The sequence below is a fragment of the Mesocricetus auratus genome, unplaced genomic scaffold (assembly GCF_017639785.1).
Source record: "Mesocricetus auratus isolate SY011 unplaced genomic scaffold, BCM_Maur_2.0 Super-Scaffold_6730, whole genome shotgun sequence".
Lineage (NCBI taxonomy): Eukaryota > Metazoa > Chordata > Mammalia > Rodentia > Cricetidae > Mesocricetus > Mesocricetus auratus.
Genome location: NW_024429184.1, coordinates 65,509,966 through 65,530,113, shown reverse-complemented (window position 1 = coordinate 65,530,113; position 20,148 = coordinate 65,509,966). Strand labels below are relative to the sequence as shown.

Genomic DNA, 20,148 nt, shown 5'->3' with positions numbered 1-20,148 from the left:
TAATTCACATCCTGTTCTTAGCAACATGTCTGTATATATAACAGCTACTTAATCGATATTTTTCATAGGAATGTTGAAGAAGCCTAAGTCTGCAAGAGTATTCAGACAATTATATTGATCCACCAGTATATATTTCAGTAGGTATATACAGATACTCCAAATGCATCTGGATCAATTAAGAAACCACCAAGGAAGACTGACTATCTTTATGCCATGTGTTTGTTCCCACTGGGACCAAGAATATCATTGCAATGACACTTCCTGACTTCTGAGGTTGCAGAGCCTCCCTCAAAGCTAAGTCAAGCTGCTGCAAAGATGCAGAAAGTTAGGGAAGAAACAACAACAACAACATCAACAACAACAACAGCACACACACACACACACCTCAAAATGGTCAAAATCATAAATGGTAGACAGTCTAGCAGACTAGTTCTGTTCTTTAAAACCTTTTCAGACGATACCAAAGGACTAGTTTTAGGACAGGTATTAGATGACAAATGAGAGGAAAACAAGTGTGTAGAAACTAGCACACAACTCTCCCATTTCAATTTGCCTGTGAATAATTTAATACTTCATTTGAGGCACCCCAGGGAACATGGTGGTGTGTGGTGGAGTGAGCCTCAGGTTGCTGTCCTTGTTAAGCTCACGAATACATGTGGCATTGTTTGTAGCTTTGTGGCTACTCCAGGACAGGTCTCCAGGCACTGGCAGACCATTTCAAAGTGATCTCACTGATGGTGACATTCTTACAGAAGCCAATGGAAAAGAAATGTAAACATTGTCTTGAGGAGTCTATGGAAAATTTCAATATTGTTTCCAATAGTTTTTGCATTATTCTATGGCAAATATAGATGTTTCTACAATTAGAAGATTACTGTATTTTGCTGGTCAGGAGACTTGTGTTTCATTATTTTTGATGACTATGAAAAAATATTTTAAGAAACAAAGCACCACTTTGCTTATTTAGACAAGATATGTGCACAGTTTTAACTGCTATTATATCAAGATGGGATGCAAAAGAATGGAAGTCATTGTGGAATTTTCAAACATGCATCATAATACTTGGTTATAATTCATCCTTTCCCCCTATCTTCCCTGTCTCTTCCCCCCATTGACCTCCCTTTTCTACTTTTATGCCACATATATTGCATTACTCTCTCTTCCCCCTTAAGATCTCTTCCCCTATTTTCATGGAGTTTCATAACCAGTAAGAACACCCATCCACACCCCTCTCCCCCCAAAGGTTTTTAGATTGAGATCCTTCCTATGAGAGAAAACAGGAGGCATTTGTCTTTCTGAGTTGGCTTGTTTTGTACCATAATGATGTTTAGTTTTACTGTTTTTTTCTTGCAAATGTCATGTTATTTCTTTATAGCTGAATATGTCTATGGAGTGCATTTTCTTCATTCATCTGTTGGTGGGCATCTAGGCTGGTTCCATATCCTGGCTATTCTGAATAGAGCAGCAATGAACATAGATGTTGATTTAGTCTCTAGGGTACATGCCCAAGAGCAGTCTAGCTGGCTCTTGCGGTAGTTCTATTTTTAGTTTTGGGGGAATCTCCACATTGGCTTCCACTGTGGCTGTGCCAGTTTATGGCACCACCAACAGAGTACAAAGGTTGGTTTTTCACTGTATCATTGCCAGCATTTATTGTTGGTTTTCTTGATGATAGTCATTGCCTTGACTCTCAAGGCAATTTTAAACTCTCCTAAGTGTCAACACTATGGTTGGAGGGGTGCAGCTGTCAGTATCAAGGCACACCCCTGGAACTTCAGCACATCCGGCTGTACGACAGCGAATGACAGATAGGTCAGTCGACCAGGGTTATTGTCAGTACATGGATTTACTCCCACTGCTGAGGATGGGGCTGTCTTTGCCTGCCTCCTCCCTTAGCAGAACCCCTTGCAACCTACACTTTTTTTGTATTGTCTGTGTGCTCCCCAACTGCCTCCCAGGGTTGTCTCTCACCTTGGGGCTGTGGCAAGCTAGATTCAGTCTCCCTGATTTGGGGCTGTTGTCTGTTTTCAGGTCCTCAGCAGGGTGTGCCCAGTCACAGAGTCACAGAACAGAATTCCTTTCTGTTGTGCACATTCCCACAGCTGGCTTTGAGGTTTGTGAGTGTGGGTCTGTCTGGCAGAAGCCCCCAGTCTCTTCGCCGGGGCCCCCTGGCTTTCCTTACAGATGAGGCTACTATCCCTGCCACACTGTATCCCTTACCCCATCCTATCCCATGTTTATGCTGGTATCTTACTTTTTACTATGTCACTATCCATCTCTCTGCACTTACCCGGTATAATACCATGATCTGTGAGAATTTTAAAGCTCTTCTTCTCTTTAGGATGGAGTCCACTTTTCTTATTCTGACTCTTGTCTTTGACCCGGTCAAATGGTGGCAGCTTTCTGGCTGCCATTTTGCCCGGAAGTCTAGTTCTAAGTTCTTCGAGTTCAGTGCTCTGGTGTTCTGGGGCACATTCCTTGTGGATAAGTGCTTTGGATAGGATCTATCCACAAAGAGTGGGCATTTCATCTTTTCCCCAAAAATTGTTTTCATGGTGGACCAGTTAGACACTCGCTAAAAGGGATCGCTCTTCTTTTCAGCTGTCCAAAAGGATATTTGTTGTTCCTCAGCTAAGCAAGAAGACGTTTTATTGAAATATTTCCATATTCAAAGGAGTTTAATGGACGACCTTAAAAAGTTATCAGAAGCACAGACTCTTCTTACATATTGGTGGAATATTTTAAAGAATTTAAATAGGATTGTAATGATTTCTTACTAACACTCAGGGATTTCTCAGTTTCTGAAAATTTTTCATCTTTGATTTAGTGATTTAGCTTATACTTAGTCCATTCCAGATTTCTCTCCCTCACTCCATATACCTTTGTATTGTAAGTATGTGTGAAGTATGTTGTGGTATATGTGCTTCTGTGTGTGTGTGTGTGTGTGTGTGTGTGTGTGTGTTAGGGGTTTCTTCTATCACTCTGCCACATCCTTTTGAGGCAGGGGTCTCTTCCTGAGCTAGGAACTCAGTTGTGTTTTGGCTAGCCAGTATGCCCCAGCAATTTTCATATTTCTGTCCCTCAAAATGCTGGGGTTATAGACGTATATAAGATTTTTACATGAGTATTGGGGATCTGAATTCAGGTCCTCCTGTTTGTACACCAAGCATCCTTAACCTTTGAGCCATTATCTTGATAGTCTCTACCCCAGATTTAAAAACAATGTCACTCTTGACTTGTGGATTGAATGCTGAATTGTTGTGGTTGGGGTGGGGGTGGGGTTCAGTTCTGTGCATTTCAGCATGTTTAACAGTATCCATGGCCTTTACTCCATAGATGACAATGGCATCCCCCATCCCTATTGTAGCAGTCTAAGAAAGTGAGTTGCATTATGAATGGCAATAATTTGGTTTATTGTGCCATGGTAAGAGAAACCTGTAATATCCCTAGACAATGGGGTCTAAAGTCTTCTGGCTTGGTGACCATATAGGTAGTGCTGGAAGGAGACAGGCTCTGAGACCTCCTGCCTCTGCTGAGCCTTGCATCATGCATGCTTTCTCTTTGACTATTCCCGGGTTATGTGTTTTATATGTTGGTAACAGTGAGTAAAGCATTTCTCTGGGATCTGTGAGTTGTTCCAATAAATTATAGAAACGGAAGAGGCAGGTCCTGGGAACCTTGGACTCTAACTACACAAAAGTGTGGAAATCCCCTGCTTGAAGTTGGTCTCTGGGGGTGGATGCCATCTCATGGGACTTCATTCTTAACTTGTGAAGTCTGATGGCCACTCTGGGTAGTTAGTGTCAGAACTGAAATTGATTTGTCCACTTGGTTGGGGTTGGAGGAATGATGTTGGAAAAGGCACCACACATTTAGTGTCAGGAACTGAAGAAGAAACAACCACAAGCATTAAGTTTACAGCTCAGTAAAAGATCGCAAATTGAACATATATGCCTATAACCTTCCAGGTCAAGGGATAGAATAACAGCGATAACTCAGAACTCCTGTGCTTCCCCTGGTCACCCCACCCCTCCCTTTCCCCCACAGGTAATTGCTGTTTTGACTTCTAACAGTATTTATTAGTTTTCCTTGGCTTTGAACTTTGCTATAGGCTCTGAAATGGCTCCCTTAATGGTGAATTATGTCCTGTAGGGAGTAGCTTGTTGCATTTGTGAGATAAGGGAAAGGAGTCCCATCTTGTCTTTTTGCCTTTATGCACTCTAGCCCTGAAAGTCCAGCCATCCTTAGCAATGTATGTTAGCTATAAGCCCAGAGAATTTGCAGCGTTAAACAAGCAACACTTAAAAATTAAAACTTGTTTTTAATTATTGAGTCAGACTATAATTTATGAATAATTATTGAGTCAATAAAGTTAATTACAGCCTTGCATATGAGACCAAAGCTATAATATTAATCAAATCCACCCTGACCTTTTGTGTATAACCTGTGGTAAGAATGTAAAATAGGTTTGAAATGATTGCATTTGGGAAGCAGAATAGCAGTTAAAAGCAACAATCTTGGAGCTAGACTTGGGGCTGAGACTTGACTGTGACTCTGAGAGTTCTTAGCTTAATGTTCTCAATTTTCTCATCTGTAAAATGGGACTAAGAAAATTTATAAAGAATAAACGAGTTCACGGCTATAAAATACATGAATAGACACGTTTGCTTCTACCACTGGTACTCAGAAGCACAGCCTCAGAAAGAAGACCACAAAGCATGACACACACATATGTGAACACATACGTACCACACAGCCAAAATTGGGGATGGTTGCGTGTTTGTAAGAGTAGGGATACAGCAGCATCTGTGCATAGGCGTGGAAGGAGAGGTATGCCCTGACGTGTTTCCTGTGTTGTCGGAGGAAGTCAGCCACAGCCTTCACCTCTGGCTCAGACTCTGGGAAAGGACCACAGTAAGTATCATCACAAGGGTGTGCAGAGGCGCCTTCATCTGCAGGTCAGAGAAGAAAACGTGTTGGGGGTCCAGGCAGGGAAGAAACCAGAAACACAAACAAGCATTGTTAAACTGGGCCTCTTCTTATTTCTAAAAATTGGTGATATCATTAAGTAATCCAATTTCTCATTACGGAGATGAATAATGCACACTCTGAGCGGATCCGAGTCCGTGCACTGCAGGAGGGCGGGTGTGGGCCAGGCGCTGAGTGTTTAAAGCTTTAAGGGACACTTTGAGTGAACATCTCTCTCAGCTGTTAGTTCTCTTGTCAGAGAAATAATTCTGTGTAATCCCCTCCAGCAGGCTAGGCTTCTCATTTATATGCCCCACAACACCTGTACTTTCTTTTCATAACATTGACCGCACATGTAATTAGTGTTCAATATTTAGCTCCTTAACATTCAGGCAGTGTTTACACTGCCCTGGAAGCCTGGGATACAATGGAAGAAACAGAAAAAGAACCTTCATTGCCAGGGATTTTTGTTGAACTTTTACCTCTTGCAGGATACCTAGCAGCCAGGACAGTTATGCAAAAAGTGCCCTACACATGTTTATTAAAGAACTCAGTGTCCAGTGGTAAGAAAAGGGCAGACATCTGAAAAAGTGTCTGACAACACACAGATCTTGATAGAGCAAGAACACGCAGACAGGACAGAACACATGGCTACCCCAAGTCCATTGCATTTGTAGATCAGAGATGTCTAGACCGGTTTATAAAAACCCAGGGTACTTCTCATCTCGGGGATCCACTGTGTTAAAAAACCCCAAACTAAATTTTATTTATTTATATTAATCTTAAGCTCCCAACTGTCCTCCCTTAGCCTCTGCGGGCGCCAGGATTACTGGTGTGAGCCACCATGTTTGGCTCACATCTTATTTTTTAACATTTTTCAATACCATTTTGTACAGAGAAGGCTTATTAAGAGGCCTATGGAGGGGATGGAAAGAGCTAAGCAGCTCTAAAACACCTACAAGGCACTGCTGTTCTAAGAAAACAACGCCTGCCTCTTCAGTCACTTAACTCATGGCTTAATGCACGGCTTGAGTGAATACAGTTGAACAAATTAATGACTTGGTTTGAAGCATTCACAGAAGGCATAAAAGGCTGGAAAAATGAGACAGAAATAAAAGAATGTGAGAAGTAGAATAAATATCAACGTGATTAATAGGGGGCCTAGAAGGACAGAAGAAAAACAAACATTTGAAGAAACAGTAATTAAAATTTCTCCACGATGAATGGAAAATTAAACAGACATTACTTACCAAACAAAAGACAGATGGGGGAAAATATGAATACTTGGACACAATCAAGTTTAAGGAAAGAAAATAATTCCAGGGAAAAATATAAGATATTTAGAAAAATAACTAGAGACAGATTAACATTTGACTTTGAAAATATTCTTATTTTTTCTGTATGTGTGTCTTTGTGTGTGTGTGTGTGTATGTGTGTATACCAAGTTCTTCCCTGGTATCAGAAAAGGGCACAAAAGGTTGCCAGATTCCTTGGAACTCAACTTAAAGACCAGACTGAGCTGCTGTGTGGGTGCTGGGAACTGAACTTGGGTCCTCTGCTGCAACAGCAAGTGCCGTTAACCACCGAGCCTTCTCTCCAGCCTTGACATTTGAGATTTTAGCAGTAGCTTCAGGACTCTTGTATCTATTGGTGTCTTTTTTCTTTTGGTGTTGGCATCAGATCCAGAGCCTTGGAAGTATGCCACCCCTGAGCTATGTCTCTAGCCCTTGATTTTTGCACAGGGATTTGACATGTAATCCATCTTGCTTTCAAATTCTTCATTCTCCTGCCTCCACCTCAGGGCTGCACACCTCACTTGGATTCAAAATTCTGTTTTGTTTTTAAAAGGAAATTTGAATCTTGAATTTTATCTAGCTGATCTCTACTGAAATGTGAAAGTGGGATAAATATGTTCTCTGGCATAAAAGGCTCCAGAAGTTATACTGTACACTGATACTCTTTGAAAAATTCCTGGGGAAAATGTTTCAACAAAGTAATACAATAAAAGTTATCTTTGATTTTTTTATGGTTAGTTCTTTCTTTAAATTTAAATTAGAAACAAGCTTACTTTACATGTCAACCCCAGCTCCCTCTCCCTCCTTTCTTCCCCCGCCCCCCCAACCCTCTCCAAACCCTCATCCATTTCCCCCCCACTCCACTCCCCAGGGAGGGTGAGACCCTCCATGGGGGATATCCAAAATCTGTCATATCATCTAGAGCAGGACCTAGGCCCTCCCCCATGTGTCCAGGCTGAGAGGGCATCCCTTCATGTGGAATTGGCTCCCAAAGTCCATTCATATGCCAGGGATAAATACTGATCTACTACCTGAGGCCCCATAGATTGCTGAGGCCTCCTTACTGACACTCAAATTTAGAGGGTCTGGATCAGTCCCATGCTAGCCTCTCAGCCATCAGTCCAGGGTCCGTGAGCTCCTCCTTGTTCAGATCAGCTGTTTTTGTGGGTTTAATGAGCCCGGCCTTGACCCCTTTGCTCATCACTCCTCCCTCTCTGCAACTGGGTTCCAGGAGTTCAGTTCAGTGTTTAGCTGTGGGTGTCTGCCTCTGCTTCCATCAGTCGCTGGATGAAGGTTCTGTATCCTAGACTCTCTGGCAGTGGGATTGTATGCTGGTAATCCCTTGCTCCATGTCTAAATTCCATATATGAGTGAGTACATACCATGTTTGTCTTTTTTGTGACTGGGTTACCTCACTCAGGATGGTTTCTTCTAGTGCTATCCATTTGCCTGCAAATTTCAAGATTCCATTGTTTGTTTGTTTTTTCCAGTGAGTAATACTCCATGGTGTAAATGTACCACATCTTCTCTATCCACTCTTCAGTTGAGGGGCGTCTAGGTTGCTTCCAGGTTCTGGCTATTACAAATAATGCTTCTGTGAACATAGTGAAATAGATGTCCTTGTATGAATGCGCATCTTTTGGGTATATGCCTAAGAGCAGAACTGCTGGAACTTGTGGTAGACTGATTCCCATTTTCCTGAAGAACTGCCATACTGATTTCCAAAGTGGCTGTACAAGTTTGCACTCCCACCAGCAATGGATGAGTGTTCCCCTTTTTCCACATCCTCTCCAGCACAAACTGTAATTGGTGATTCTGACAGGAGTGAGATGGTATCTCAGAGTTGTTTTGATTTGCATTTCCCTAATGGCTAAGGATGTTGAGCATTTTCTTAAGTGTCTCTCAGTCATTTTAGACTCCTCTATTGAGAATTGTCTTTTTAGTTCTGTACCCCACTTTTTAATTGGATCCTTTGGTGTTTTGGAGACTTGCTTCTTGAGTTCTTTGTAAATTTTGGAGATCAGCCCTCTGTCAGATGTGAGGTTACTGAATATCTTTTCCCATTCTGTGATCTGCCTTTTTGTCTTGTTGACTGTGTTAAAAGTTATCTTTTAAAAGTGTACAATTCAGTTCTTTTAAAGATAATTATTGAGCTGTGTAACTGCCACTATCTAATTCTAGAACGTTTCACATTACTCCAAAAGCGTTACGTCACTAATGTGTATAGCTAATATAGGTGAGTCAAAAATTAAAAAAAAAATCAAATTTAAAATATAAAATTTCTAAAACATTCTAAGAAATACAAAATGGTGAGAGATGGAGTTTGGGGATCAGAGGAAGTAAAAGTATGCTGAAATCCTGTATTATTTAAAAAATTTATCTTAGCATATATTATAGATAATAATGGCTTTCATTATGACATTTCCCTACACACGTATAATATATTTTGATTATATATTCATCTTCAATTACCTTCCCTTGTCTCCCTCTCACTCATGTTGATCCCGTTTGTCTTCCCAACTTCAACTTACTTCTACTTCTGTCTTCTTTCTTTCTTTCTTTCTTTCTTTCTTTCTTTCTTTCTTTCTTTCTTTCTCTCTCTCTCTCTGTCTTTCTTTTTTTATTCATGCATGTGTGTGAAACAAATTGCTTAATTAAAGTTATATACAGGAGCATGGACAACTTGTGAACCTTTGAGGAAAATGCTTCTTCCTCCCCCAGCAACCATTAACTGCCAATATTGACCATCAACCTCAGGGATGGCTATGGCTTTGTAAGTCTCCCTCCCCCTAGCAACCATTAAATAAACACCAATTCCTTCTCACCCTTTCTCCCCCATCAGTTGAGAGGTCAGGTGAGCTCCTCTGGAAGGTTGATGGACCCAAGAAGACTGGTCTTATTTTGAAAGGAGATGTAGATATTGATTAAATTTAGAAATTGATGCTGAAAAGTTTAAGTGTGGGGCTTGGGAATAACAGAAGAAAATTAGAACATAAGCTCACGATTAACAGGAGCCACTGAAATGCTTAGCAGAAAATATGAAAGGAGAAAAAGCAAACAGTGGAGAACAGGGCAGGAATAAGATGGCAGAAACAAGTCTCAAGGTAGCATTGATTACAAAGATATTTTCCTGCAGAAAAAAAGTAAGACCCAGGAATACCATACCAATGCAATGAAGCTGTAGAAGAAACAGCAGATGTCTACTTAAAATACTGCGGCAGCTTGGTGCCTCCTAGGCTCTGAAGTGCTGCTCATTGGTTGGATTCATGCAATTGAAACACTACTTTTGCAGTTCTTGAGATGGGCAGTGTAAAATCAAGACATTGGCAGAGCTGCCCTCCCTCTGCATGCTCTCAGGAACAGTCCTTCCTTGCCACTGCAGCTTCTCTGGGTTCCTGCCATGCTGGTTTGTAGATGTGCTACTTCACTTTCTGACCCCTCTGCCACATGGTCTTTATTATGGTTTGGATACAAAATGTCTTCCATAGGCTCAGATGCTGGTCATGGGAATTTTAGGAGGAAGTAGATCTTTAGGAAATGCTGTCCCTAGCCCTTGCCTCTCCCCTCTCCCTCTCCATTTCTTGTCTCCTATGAATATGCTCCTCTACCACACACTCTTTCTGGTGTGATGTTCTGTTCAAGAGCGCAGAGCCAGGGACCATGAACTTGAACAAAACATCACAGCAAAAAGAGCAGGCGGTATCGAAGTTTATTCAAGGTGAGGGGGGTGAAAAAGAGAAAGGAGAGGGAGATAAAAGCATGGAGGGAGGGAGAGGGAAGAAGGGACACACACACACACACACACACACACACACACACGCACGCACGCACGCACGCACGCACGCCCGCACACACACACACACACACACACACACGCACACACACACACACACACACACACACACACAAAGGCTAGATAGAGACAAGATACCTTCAAAGACCTATCCCAGTGACCTGCTTTCTCCAGACAGGTACCATGCTCTAAAATTCTCTTAACTTTCCCCAACTAGGTTCTTTGTAAAACACATCCCTATAGTCATTGTTCATGTCCATGGTTCAACTAGAGGAGACTGGAATATGCTAGATTTTAAAACCAACTTAAAAAAATAGTGTAATTTTACTTACATCATTCTTTCTTATGAGACTACTTTATAAAAAGCAATATACTCTGAATATTATCAAACAACCCCTTACTATCATGTTATGTTATAAAAAGCATCTTATCTACAGTCAAGAAAGCAGACTATGTTTATGAGTATAATGACAGTATTAGAAAGATGCCAGCTCTTCCCTATTTACTCTTTTTGTCCTGTAAAATTCCAACAAAAATTCCACCATCAGAATTTTTGCAGAATATAAACTCTAATTTAAAAACATTTGGTTTTTAATTACTTCATGTTTTTAAAATAAAATTTATTGAGCTATAACTTACATGATGTATCACCATCAACGAACACTACAGACAAGACAAAGGGCAAAGAACAGCTGCAAGTCTCTTTCTCTTACCCTTTTCCAGCATGGGAATCGAACTCTGGGTCTCACGCATGGTAAGTGAGTGCAGGGTTTCACACATGGTAGGTGAACTCAGGGTCTCACACATGGTAAGTGAACTCAGGGTCTCATACATGGTAGGTGAACTCAGGGTCTCACACACGGTAGGTGAGTACAGTTCTCACACATGGTAGGCTTGTCTTGGCTACTGGGCTGTATACATCCTTAGTGCTCTCTCTTGCTGACTCTGAGAAGGCATCATCCTGTTAAGTTACTCAGACCAGCCTTGAACTCTGTGAGATAAGCAGAACCCTTGATAACACCTGCCTCATGCTTCCAAGTAGTTGGAACTACAGGGCTGCATCATCAGACTTCAGCACTCTTTTCCAAATGAGTAAATTTGTTCTGCCCTATTCCTTTGTTTTTGGACACAAACTTTAGCTTGAGGGTTCTATAATCTTGGTCTATTTGAGTAAATGTTGTAGTATACTACCTTTGGGCAGATATTATATATGTTTACATAATGAGGTTTTTCCACAGAAGCTTTATTCAAATTGACTTATAAATAAATAATGGAGTACTCTCACAAAATTAGGTGAAAATCCTTTTAGTTCATAGGCCTTAAAACTTGACAAGTAAGTTAATTTAGTTTGTTGGCAAACTAAAATAGAAACATCTCCCTCACTGTTAACTTATATTTTACCCATGTCTATATTTGTATCTGGCAGACGTTTAAGATGTACTATCCATCACTTTCTCAGTTTCAAATATCAGTTCCTGGTTCATCACTAAATGAAGTTACTAATGAAGAAACAAGTTTTCTAAGTTCAGGAATTTGAAAGAATTGCTTTGAATTAAAAATTTAAAGAAGCTACAGAGTGAGTCCCAGGGCAGCCAGGACTATTACACAGAGAAACAGTCTCAAACAAACAAACAAAATGGAATCAGTGTGACTGAGGAGATGACCCAGTGACAAGAGGAATTTACGAAATGATCTAACAAACTTAATTGTCTAACAAACTCTAAGAAAATAGTTTTAGGGTTTGGAGAGATGGCTCAGTTGTTAAGAGCACTTGGCTGCTCTTCCAGAAGGCCCAGGCTCAATTCCCAGCACCCACATGGTGGCTCAAGACCATTTGTAACTTTAATCCCAGGGGATCTGGGGCCATCTTCTGGCCACTGAAGGCACCAGGCACACACATGGTAGACATACATGCAAGCAAAGCACCTGTACATACATACTAAAATTTAAAAGTAAATAAAACCATTATTCATTGATTAATTCACTCATTTCTTTTTTTAAGTTTAGGTCTCACTGTCTAGACCAGGGTGGCCTCAAACTCATGGCAATCCTCCAGCCTCAACCAGGCACAAATCATCATAGCCAGCATGAAGCTCAAAATTTACAGAACACAATATAATAATTCGATACATGTATACAATGTGCAATAATAGAATTAGGGTAATTAACATTTCTATGTCAAGCATTTATCATTTCCTTGTGTTTGGAGCCTATAAACTCCCATTTTCCAATTCTTTATGAAATATATAATAAGTTACTATAAACTATATTCAGTTCACTGTGCTGTATAACAATAAAACTTTTTCTCTTATCTGACATACTTTGGTACTCAATATCCAACTTGGCTGCCCCACCAAGCCTCACCAGGACTTAATTCTTTTCCTTAAGATAAATATTTTTAGTTTCATATATGAGTGAGAACATGCAGCGCTTTATTCTGCATCTGGCACAGTTTTTTAACATCTAGAAGAACACTGCAGTCTTTGAGAAGGAATTCATGTCCAGAAAACCTTAGAAAAGCAGAGGAGAGGGGCTTAACCCAACAGGCATGAAAATGTCTGTATAGATATATTAATAAAAAATGATACTGAGTCAGGAATGGACTAGCAGAGTAATGGGGCACAGTACATGGGAATTTGCTGCACTCATGGAGAGCAGCATCAGAGATCGACATGGGGATGGGTTGCCTGGTAAAGGATGCTGAGAAAATGTGTTTATTAGAGAGTAGTGGAGCAAACTCTGTGGATACTCACTGCATAAATACACCAGAGTTTCTACTTTAACAGTGTAAACTATAGTGATAACGAAACAAGACTCAACCATAAGGATCTGGTTACTGTTAGGCTGGGTGCTTTTCTCTAGCCCAGGGGTTCTCAACTTGTGGGTAATGACCCCTTAGGGGGAGTGAACAACCCTTTCACAGGTTAAGACCTAAGACCAGAAAACGCAGATATTTACATTACAATTAATAAAAGTAGCAAAATTGTAGTTAAGAAATAACAACAAAAATAATTTTATGGATGTACTCTCTCATATATGGATTTTAGACATAGATCTGGGGAGTGTCAGCCTACAATCCCATGGCCAGAGAGTCTGGGAAACAGAAACTTCATTCAGTGGCTGATGGAAGAAGAGGCACTCTCCCATGACTAAGCACTGAGCTGAACTCAAGAAGGCCAGTAACAGAGAGGGAGGACTGATGACCTAAGGGATTAAGACTAGGCTGGTTTAACCCCCAGAAACAGCTGACCTGACAAAGGTTAACTTTTGAATCCCAGGCATCAGCCTGCTAATCCAGCATGGGACTGATCAAGAACCCCTGAATGTGAGTGTCAGTGAGGAGGCCTAGGTAATCTATTGAGCCTTGGGCAGTAGATCAGTACTTATCCCAAGTATACACACGGACTTTGGACTCCCATCCAACAATGTGAGATGCACTCTCACCCTGAACTCTTGGGGTTAGGTCTAGGCCCTGCCCTGGACGAAATGGCAGACTATGGACACCCCCATGGAGGGCCTCACCCTCCCTGGGGAAATGAAGGGATAATAGGGGGGTTTGAGGGGAGGGCACGGGCGGAGGGGAGGGAAAGGGAGAGGGACCTGGAACTGACTTGTGAAGCAACCTTGTTTCTAATCTAAATTTAAACTTAAAAATAAATAAAAAAAGAAAACATGTATTGTTTCTGAAAGTCAAAAAAAAAAAAAATAATTTTATGGTTGGGTGTCACCACAACATGAGGAACTGAATTGTAGGGTGAAAGCATCACTGTTCTAATCCTTTCCCTTCATCCTTCTGCATGGGCTTACTGAGTGTGGAGATGGTTTTGAGGGTCTTATTGTGTACCTACGATACAGATTGTATGTTCTTGGTGAGGGGTGGGATAAAGTGACTTTTGTTGTGGAATATTACTTTTAACTATGTAAACGTGTTACAATTGTTTATGTTGTGGATTATTACTTTAATTAGACAAAGATGTGTTACATTCATTTATGTTGCATTTGTTTAATGATATAAAGATGTGTTACTTTGCCTGCCTAAGGCACCTGATTGGTCTAATAAAAAAGCAGAATAGCTAGGCAGTAGAGGGATATGTAGGGCAGACAGGCAGAGAGAATAAGTAGGAGGAGTCTAGAATCAGAGAACAAGGGGAAAAGAGAGGGAGATGCCAGGGGCCAGCCAGGCAGCTGCCAGCTAGCCAGACACAGAGTAGGAATACATAATGAAAAAAAGGGTAAAAAGACTGAGACAAAACATAGATAAAGAGAAACAGGTTAAATTAAGTTAGAAAAGCTAATGGGACAAGCATAAGTTAAGACGGAGCATTCATAACAAATGTTAAGTCTCTATGTCTTTATTTGGGAGCTGGTAGGTGGCTCCAAAGAAAGCTTGCTACAGACTTTGAACAAATATTTGATGGTCAAGAGAGAAATGTATTAGACATGCAAAAAAATCCATTTCCATGCCTATCTGATTAAGCAAGCTTTATTTAGACTGGCCAGACAGCCACCTCATTCTAAGTTGGGATTTCAGCCCCTCACTGGTTTTTAAGGTCCTTTTTATGGGGAAGGGTTAGAGTTGACAGCTGTTGAGAAAATTTCCTGTTAGCACCTGGAGAGGGATGGGGATTGGGGCTCAAGTCTGCCTGTGTACCATAGATAAGTGTGACACCTGGTAACACCTGGATAGAAGAGCGGGGGACTCAGGGCCCAAGCCTGTGGGGTAGATAACTAAAAGAATGCATCTTATGATAGGGGACTCATCAAGGTGTTCAGGGGTTCAGCAAGGCAAAAGGGGTGGGCATACATTGTGGGGTTACAAATTCAGCATAGGTAATAAACATGGTTTTCAGGATACATTAGGCTTAGGAAACAGAAACTTATTCTTGTAAGGTATGGAGACTTAATAACAATGTGGTGTTTTAACAACAATGTGGCTCCTGTTTTGTCTTTACAATGGCTCTTCAAGTAAAAGCCATATATAGTGCATATATAATTAAGATGGCAAGTGATGACATTTAGAAAAAATGGTAGGAAGAATAGAGGAAATTTTTCTGAGAAAATTATAGATGGTAGAAAATAGCCTTACCAAATTCTCTTTAAATTATTTTTGAAAGTGTAGCTTAGTTAGGTTTGAAGGTAGGGAGAAAGAGTCATTGTCCTGTGTGAGAGGAGACGTGGTCTCTTGGGAGGGGCAGTCTAGAAGGACAGGTGGAAGGCAGAGGATTATCTCAGGTAGGAAACAAATGAATCAACAATGGTACAGAAGCAACACACACCTAGTGTTAAAGCTCAGCGCAGAATGTGAGGCAGGCGGTACTGATGGGTGAGTCTACAGTGGTTCATGGACTATCTCATATGCTCCGAAAGAGCCTGCCGTACCCTGCCCCAAGAGAACTGCAGAGGCTGAGATACAGGAGAGCCAGTGTAAGTGCTATACTAGTGTCCCGGTGGGTTTTTTTTTCTGAATGGAAATAAGATATAAATTATGATATAAAAGAACCACGAACACATTAAGTTCTTTGTTGATCTAACTAGAATTTTTATGTGAAAGTATGTGTATTGTAATCTGTAGTCTCAATATTAAAAACTTCTTTCTCTAAGACTAGCCATTGGAGAGTTCATTCAATAAATAGACAGGAAATGAATATTTAGTAGAAAGAAAGAACATGAAATTGTATGAATAAAGTGGTTAAAGTATCTAGGGAGAATGTTCTGAAGAATGATAGTAACTTGCTAGGCTAATAAAAATGCTAATTGCAAAGCAATGTTTTATTGCTATAATACATCAATTGTATAAAGATATTAGAAAATGGGGGTGGAGAGAGATCTCAGAACTTGCTGCTCTTACAGAGGAACTGAGTTCAGTACCTAGCATCCAGGTAGGATGGCACACAACCACATGTAACTCCAGCCGAAGGGATCTGATGCCCTCTCTGGTCTCTTAAGGGTAACTCCCTCTCCTTCTCCCACTCTCCCCCTTCCCCCTTCCCCTGTCCTCCTCCCCCTCCTCTTCTCCCCCTTCCTTCCTTCCTTCCTTCCTTCCTTCCTTCCTTCCTTCCTTCCTTCCTTCCTTCCTCCCTCTCTCTCTCTCTCTCTCTCTCTCTCTCTCTCTCTCTCACACATGCCTACGCAAGCCTTAGTCCCCGTGGCCCTGGTGTCTAGGCCAGCATGCATGAGCATGTGTGGCATGCACTTCCTCCCTAAGCTAAGCCTGCCTCTATGACCAGAGACTGCTGACTGAGATAAACCTGACCCAGAGACACCAATGAGGAAAGAACAATGCCGCAGAGTCAGCCACCTGAGCCAATAGGACCTTGGGAGGGGGTATAAAGGCAGGTCTAACTTCCTTAATAAACAAATTCGCAGCATGCTCTGCTACTCAGCAACTCTTACCACATACGTTATTGGTGCTGTGTCTTCTCACCCCCTTCCCCAAGGGGTGTCCTAGCAGGGTGACCTGAAACATCTGGTGCCTAGACATGGGGTCTGGGGATCCCTTGCTGGCACCGGCCTTGACCGGCTTGAGTCAGGGTGTATCCTTTTTTCCATCGCCGAGGCAGTTCTTTGGGCCCTGATCTTTGCCTTTTCTTGCTGGCTGGGCATCGTTGGATCGGGTCTTACATTGGTGCACTTTTGCTTTCTCTATCAGCACCCTTTCGGACTCCTCTTCACACTGGAGGCGCATTTTGTTGCCCCCTCTTCGGTGACTTTTTCGGTGAGTTGGTCCCTTCGTGTTTCATGTTCTTGGTCCTTGAGAAGGTGAGCGCCGGCACCCTCCTTTTCTGTCTTTCCTTTGTGTCGGTCTGGTACTTCTGGTGCATTAGGTAGTAGCATCTGACACACTTCCTGTTTATGTTTGCATCCTACATGTAGGGAAAAGGGTCCAGCCAAAGAAACACACCCTGAGCAGAGCCAAAGAAACATACTTTGGCCCTGCAACCAGAGCCAAAGAAATGTGCCCTGACCCTGAAACCAGTGCCAAAGAAACACACTTTGTCCCTGGAATCAGAACAAGTGAAAGAAATACACTTTGGCCCTAAAACTAGAGCCAAAAGGCTAAAAAGGACCAGTGAAAGAAACACACTTTAGCCCTAAAACCAGAGCCAAATCTGACCCTAACCCGTGCAGAAAACTAGCCAATCCCTGAGCAGGACCTCTAGCCAATGTGAGCTCTGTAGGGAAAAGGGACCAGTCAAAGAAACACACCCAGAGCAGAGCCAAAGAAACACACTTTGGCCCTGCAACCACAACCAAAGAAATGTACCCTGACCCTAAAACCAGTGCCAAAGGAACATACTTTGTCCCTGGAATCAGAGTCAGTGAAAGAAATGTACCCTGGCCCTAAAATTGGAGCCAAAAGGCTAAAAAGGACCAGAGAAAGAAACACACTTTGGCCCTGAAACCAGAGCCAAATCTGACCCTACTCCTGTGTAAAAAAGTAACCAATCCCGGAGCAGAGCTCTAGCCCATCTGAGCTCAGCACTGAAATCAGACCAATCCCCACTCTGGAAAAACTTCCCCAGCCCCAGGAATCCCTATATAAACCCTGTGTATGTTCAGCTTGGCTGGTCCAGCTGCCTTCCAATAAACCCCTTTGGATGAGCTTCGGGTGGAGATCTTCTTTTGCGGCAGCGACAGAGCAGAGGCGACGCAGGGCAGGGCAGGGCAGGGCAGGGCAGGGCAGGGCAGGGCAGGGCAGGGCAGAGCGAGCAGCACTGTAACACTTGCCCGGGAAACCTTCCTTGGCAGAGCGGAGTTGTTACACTCTGCTCCCGCCCGGCTCCCTGCTCTCCGCTCCGCTCTCCAGGAGCAGAGCTGAACTGTAGCAACTTCCCCCGAGAAACCTCCTGGGGAGCAAAACTGCTACACTAGGCAAACATCCCCAGCTGGAAGACCCTGTCCTGCCCGAGCGGAGCTGATACACTGGAGAAGCCTTTCTCTGAGGCAAGGCTGTAAGCTGCCAAGCTTACTGCAACCTGTGGTGGTCCTTGGCTCCCGAGCTCCGGGATACCTTTCCACCTGAGCTGTGTAACACTGAATATTCTGTGACTCCCGAGTGCCAGAATACCATACCTGACCCACTCCTGTTCCATCCTGTCCTGACCCATCCCGACAAAACGCTTACAAGCTCACCATTAAAATCTGAACAATCCCCACTCTGGAAGTCCTATATAAACCCTGTGTCTATTCAGCTTGTGGCTGTTCGAGCTACCTGGCTGTCCTCTGCCACTCTCCTGGATTCTTCCCTCCCAATAAACCCCTTGGAAGAGCTTTGGGTGGAGACCCTCTTTTGCTATGGAGCAGAGATGACCCTGGGCAGAGCAGAGCAAGCAGGGCTGTTAACACTTTTGTTGGGGAAACCTTCACCTGGCAGAGAGGAGTTGTAGCACTCTGCTCTCTACTCTCCCGGGAGCAGAGCTGAACTGTAGCGACTTCACCTAGGGAACCGTCTCCTGCAGGAGCAAAACTGCTACACAGGGCAAACATCCCCCGCTGGAAGACCCTCTCCTGCTGGAGCAGAGCTCATACACTGGGAAAGCCTTTCCGTGAGGCAGGGCTGTAAGCTGCTATGCTTACTGCCGACTGTGGTAGTCCTTGGCTTCCAAGCTCCAGGACGCCTTTCCATCTGAGCTGTGTAACACTCAGTATTCTGTGACTCCTGAGTGCCAGAATACCTGTCCCATCAGATCTGTCAAAATACCTACACTACACACTTGGTGTGTTTGTTCGAGCCTGTCTTTGTTTGTTTTAGACTTTGTTCTTGTCTATGTCTCCTGCCATTAAGAGAATGGGGAACTACCCTCCCACTGTAAGGAACCTCAGGCGAGGGCATAAAAATCAATATTGGTCATCAGGTGCCTTAAGGTTAAAAATGCTGATCTGGAGGATTTTTGGGATGAGGCCATGGTGCTGGCCCTCTGGATTTCTCCTGACCTCTGGGTGTGTGTGCTCTTTCTTGCCCAAAAGTGTGAGGTGGCCATGGCACCACCCACATTGATCTGAGCCCTCCTACATTTGTCATTAATTAAGAATGCTCCCCAGGCTTGTCTATAGGTCAATCTGGTGGGTGCGTTTTCTCAGCTGAGGTCTCTCTTCCCAGACAATTCTAGCCTATGTCAAGTTGACAAAACAAAAAACAAAAATAAAAGTAAGCTTTTTAAAAAAAATTAAATAAAAAATTTCACATAGGTATGTATTATATGTGGAATGTATATACAGGTATGTATTACATGTGGAGTGTATATACAGGTATGTATTATATGTGGAGTGTATATACAGGTATGTATTACATGTGGAGTGTATATACAGGTATGTATTATATGTGGAGTGCATTCTTCCTTATCTTCCTACTCCCCCTTTTCATGCCCTTCCCATTTGTCTCCTTTGCTGCCCCAATTTCACCTCATTTATGCATATGTGGCTTTATTGGGCTATATGAAATCTAGGAACCATAGATGAGAAACAAATGTAGGCTATTTGTTTTTCTGAGGCTAGGTTAACATCCACTTAATATGATTGTTTTCCATTGCATCCATTTTTCCTGCAAACACATAACTTCATTCTTATCGCTGGAAAAAATTCCATTGTGCGTCTATATGCCAAGAGTCTCTATTTGTTCCTCAGTTGATGGACACCTCAGTTGGTTCTGTGGCTTAGCTGCTGTGAACAGTGCAGAAATAAATATTGATGCGTGCGTGTCTCTGTGATATATTGACTTTGAAGCCTTTGGGTAAATGTGCTGGTCATTCGTAGATCTGTTTTGTTTGTTTTGTTTTGTTTTTAGAAGCGTCTATACTGATTTCTATAGTTTGCATACCCGCTAGCCATGTTTAAGAATTCCCTTTTGTCTGCATACTTGTCGATATTTATTTCCTTAATGACTGACGTTCTGACTGCACTATGATGAAGTCTCAGGTAGTTTTAATTTTCTTTTCTCTGCTGGCTAGGGAGGCTGAGCATTTTTTGTATGTTTATTGTCCATTTGTATTTCATCTTTGTAGACTGTTCATTTTATCACTGCATTTATTGGCTGGGTTGTTGGAATTCTTTAGTTGTTGAAATTTTTAGTATGTTCTAGATATTAATCCTGCA

General features: G+C 42.3%; 1 protein-coding gene across 4 annotated transcripts in view; it reads right to left on the bottom strand.

Annotated features, from left to right (window-relative positions):
• The window catches only part of Cpa6 (carboxypeptidase A6), a 341,877-nt gene that overhangs the window by 3,707 nt on the left and 318,022 nt on the right, over positions 1-20,148 (bottom strand). For 3 of the 4 annotated variants that reach the window (XM_005066753.3, XM_040741441.1, XM_040741442.1), the window contains one exon: positions 4,750-4,952. In XM_005066753.3, coding sequence (XP_005066810.1) covers positions 4,750-4,952 — 203 coding nt within the window. The remainder of the gene's footprint in view (positions 1-4,749; positions 4,953-20,148) is intronic. The other variant, XM_040741440.1, reaches the window with a different exon arrangement.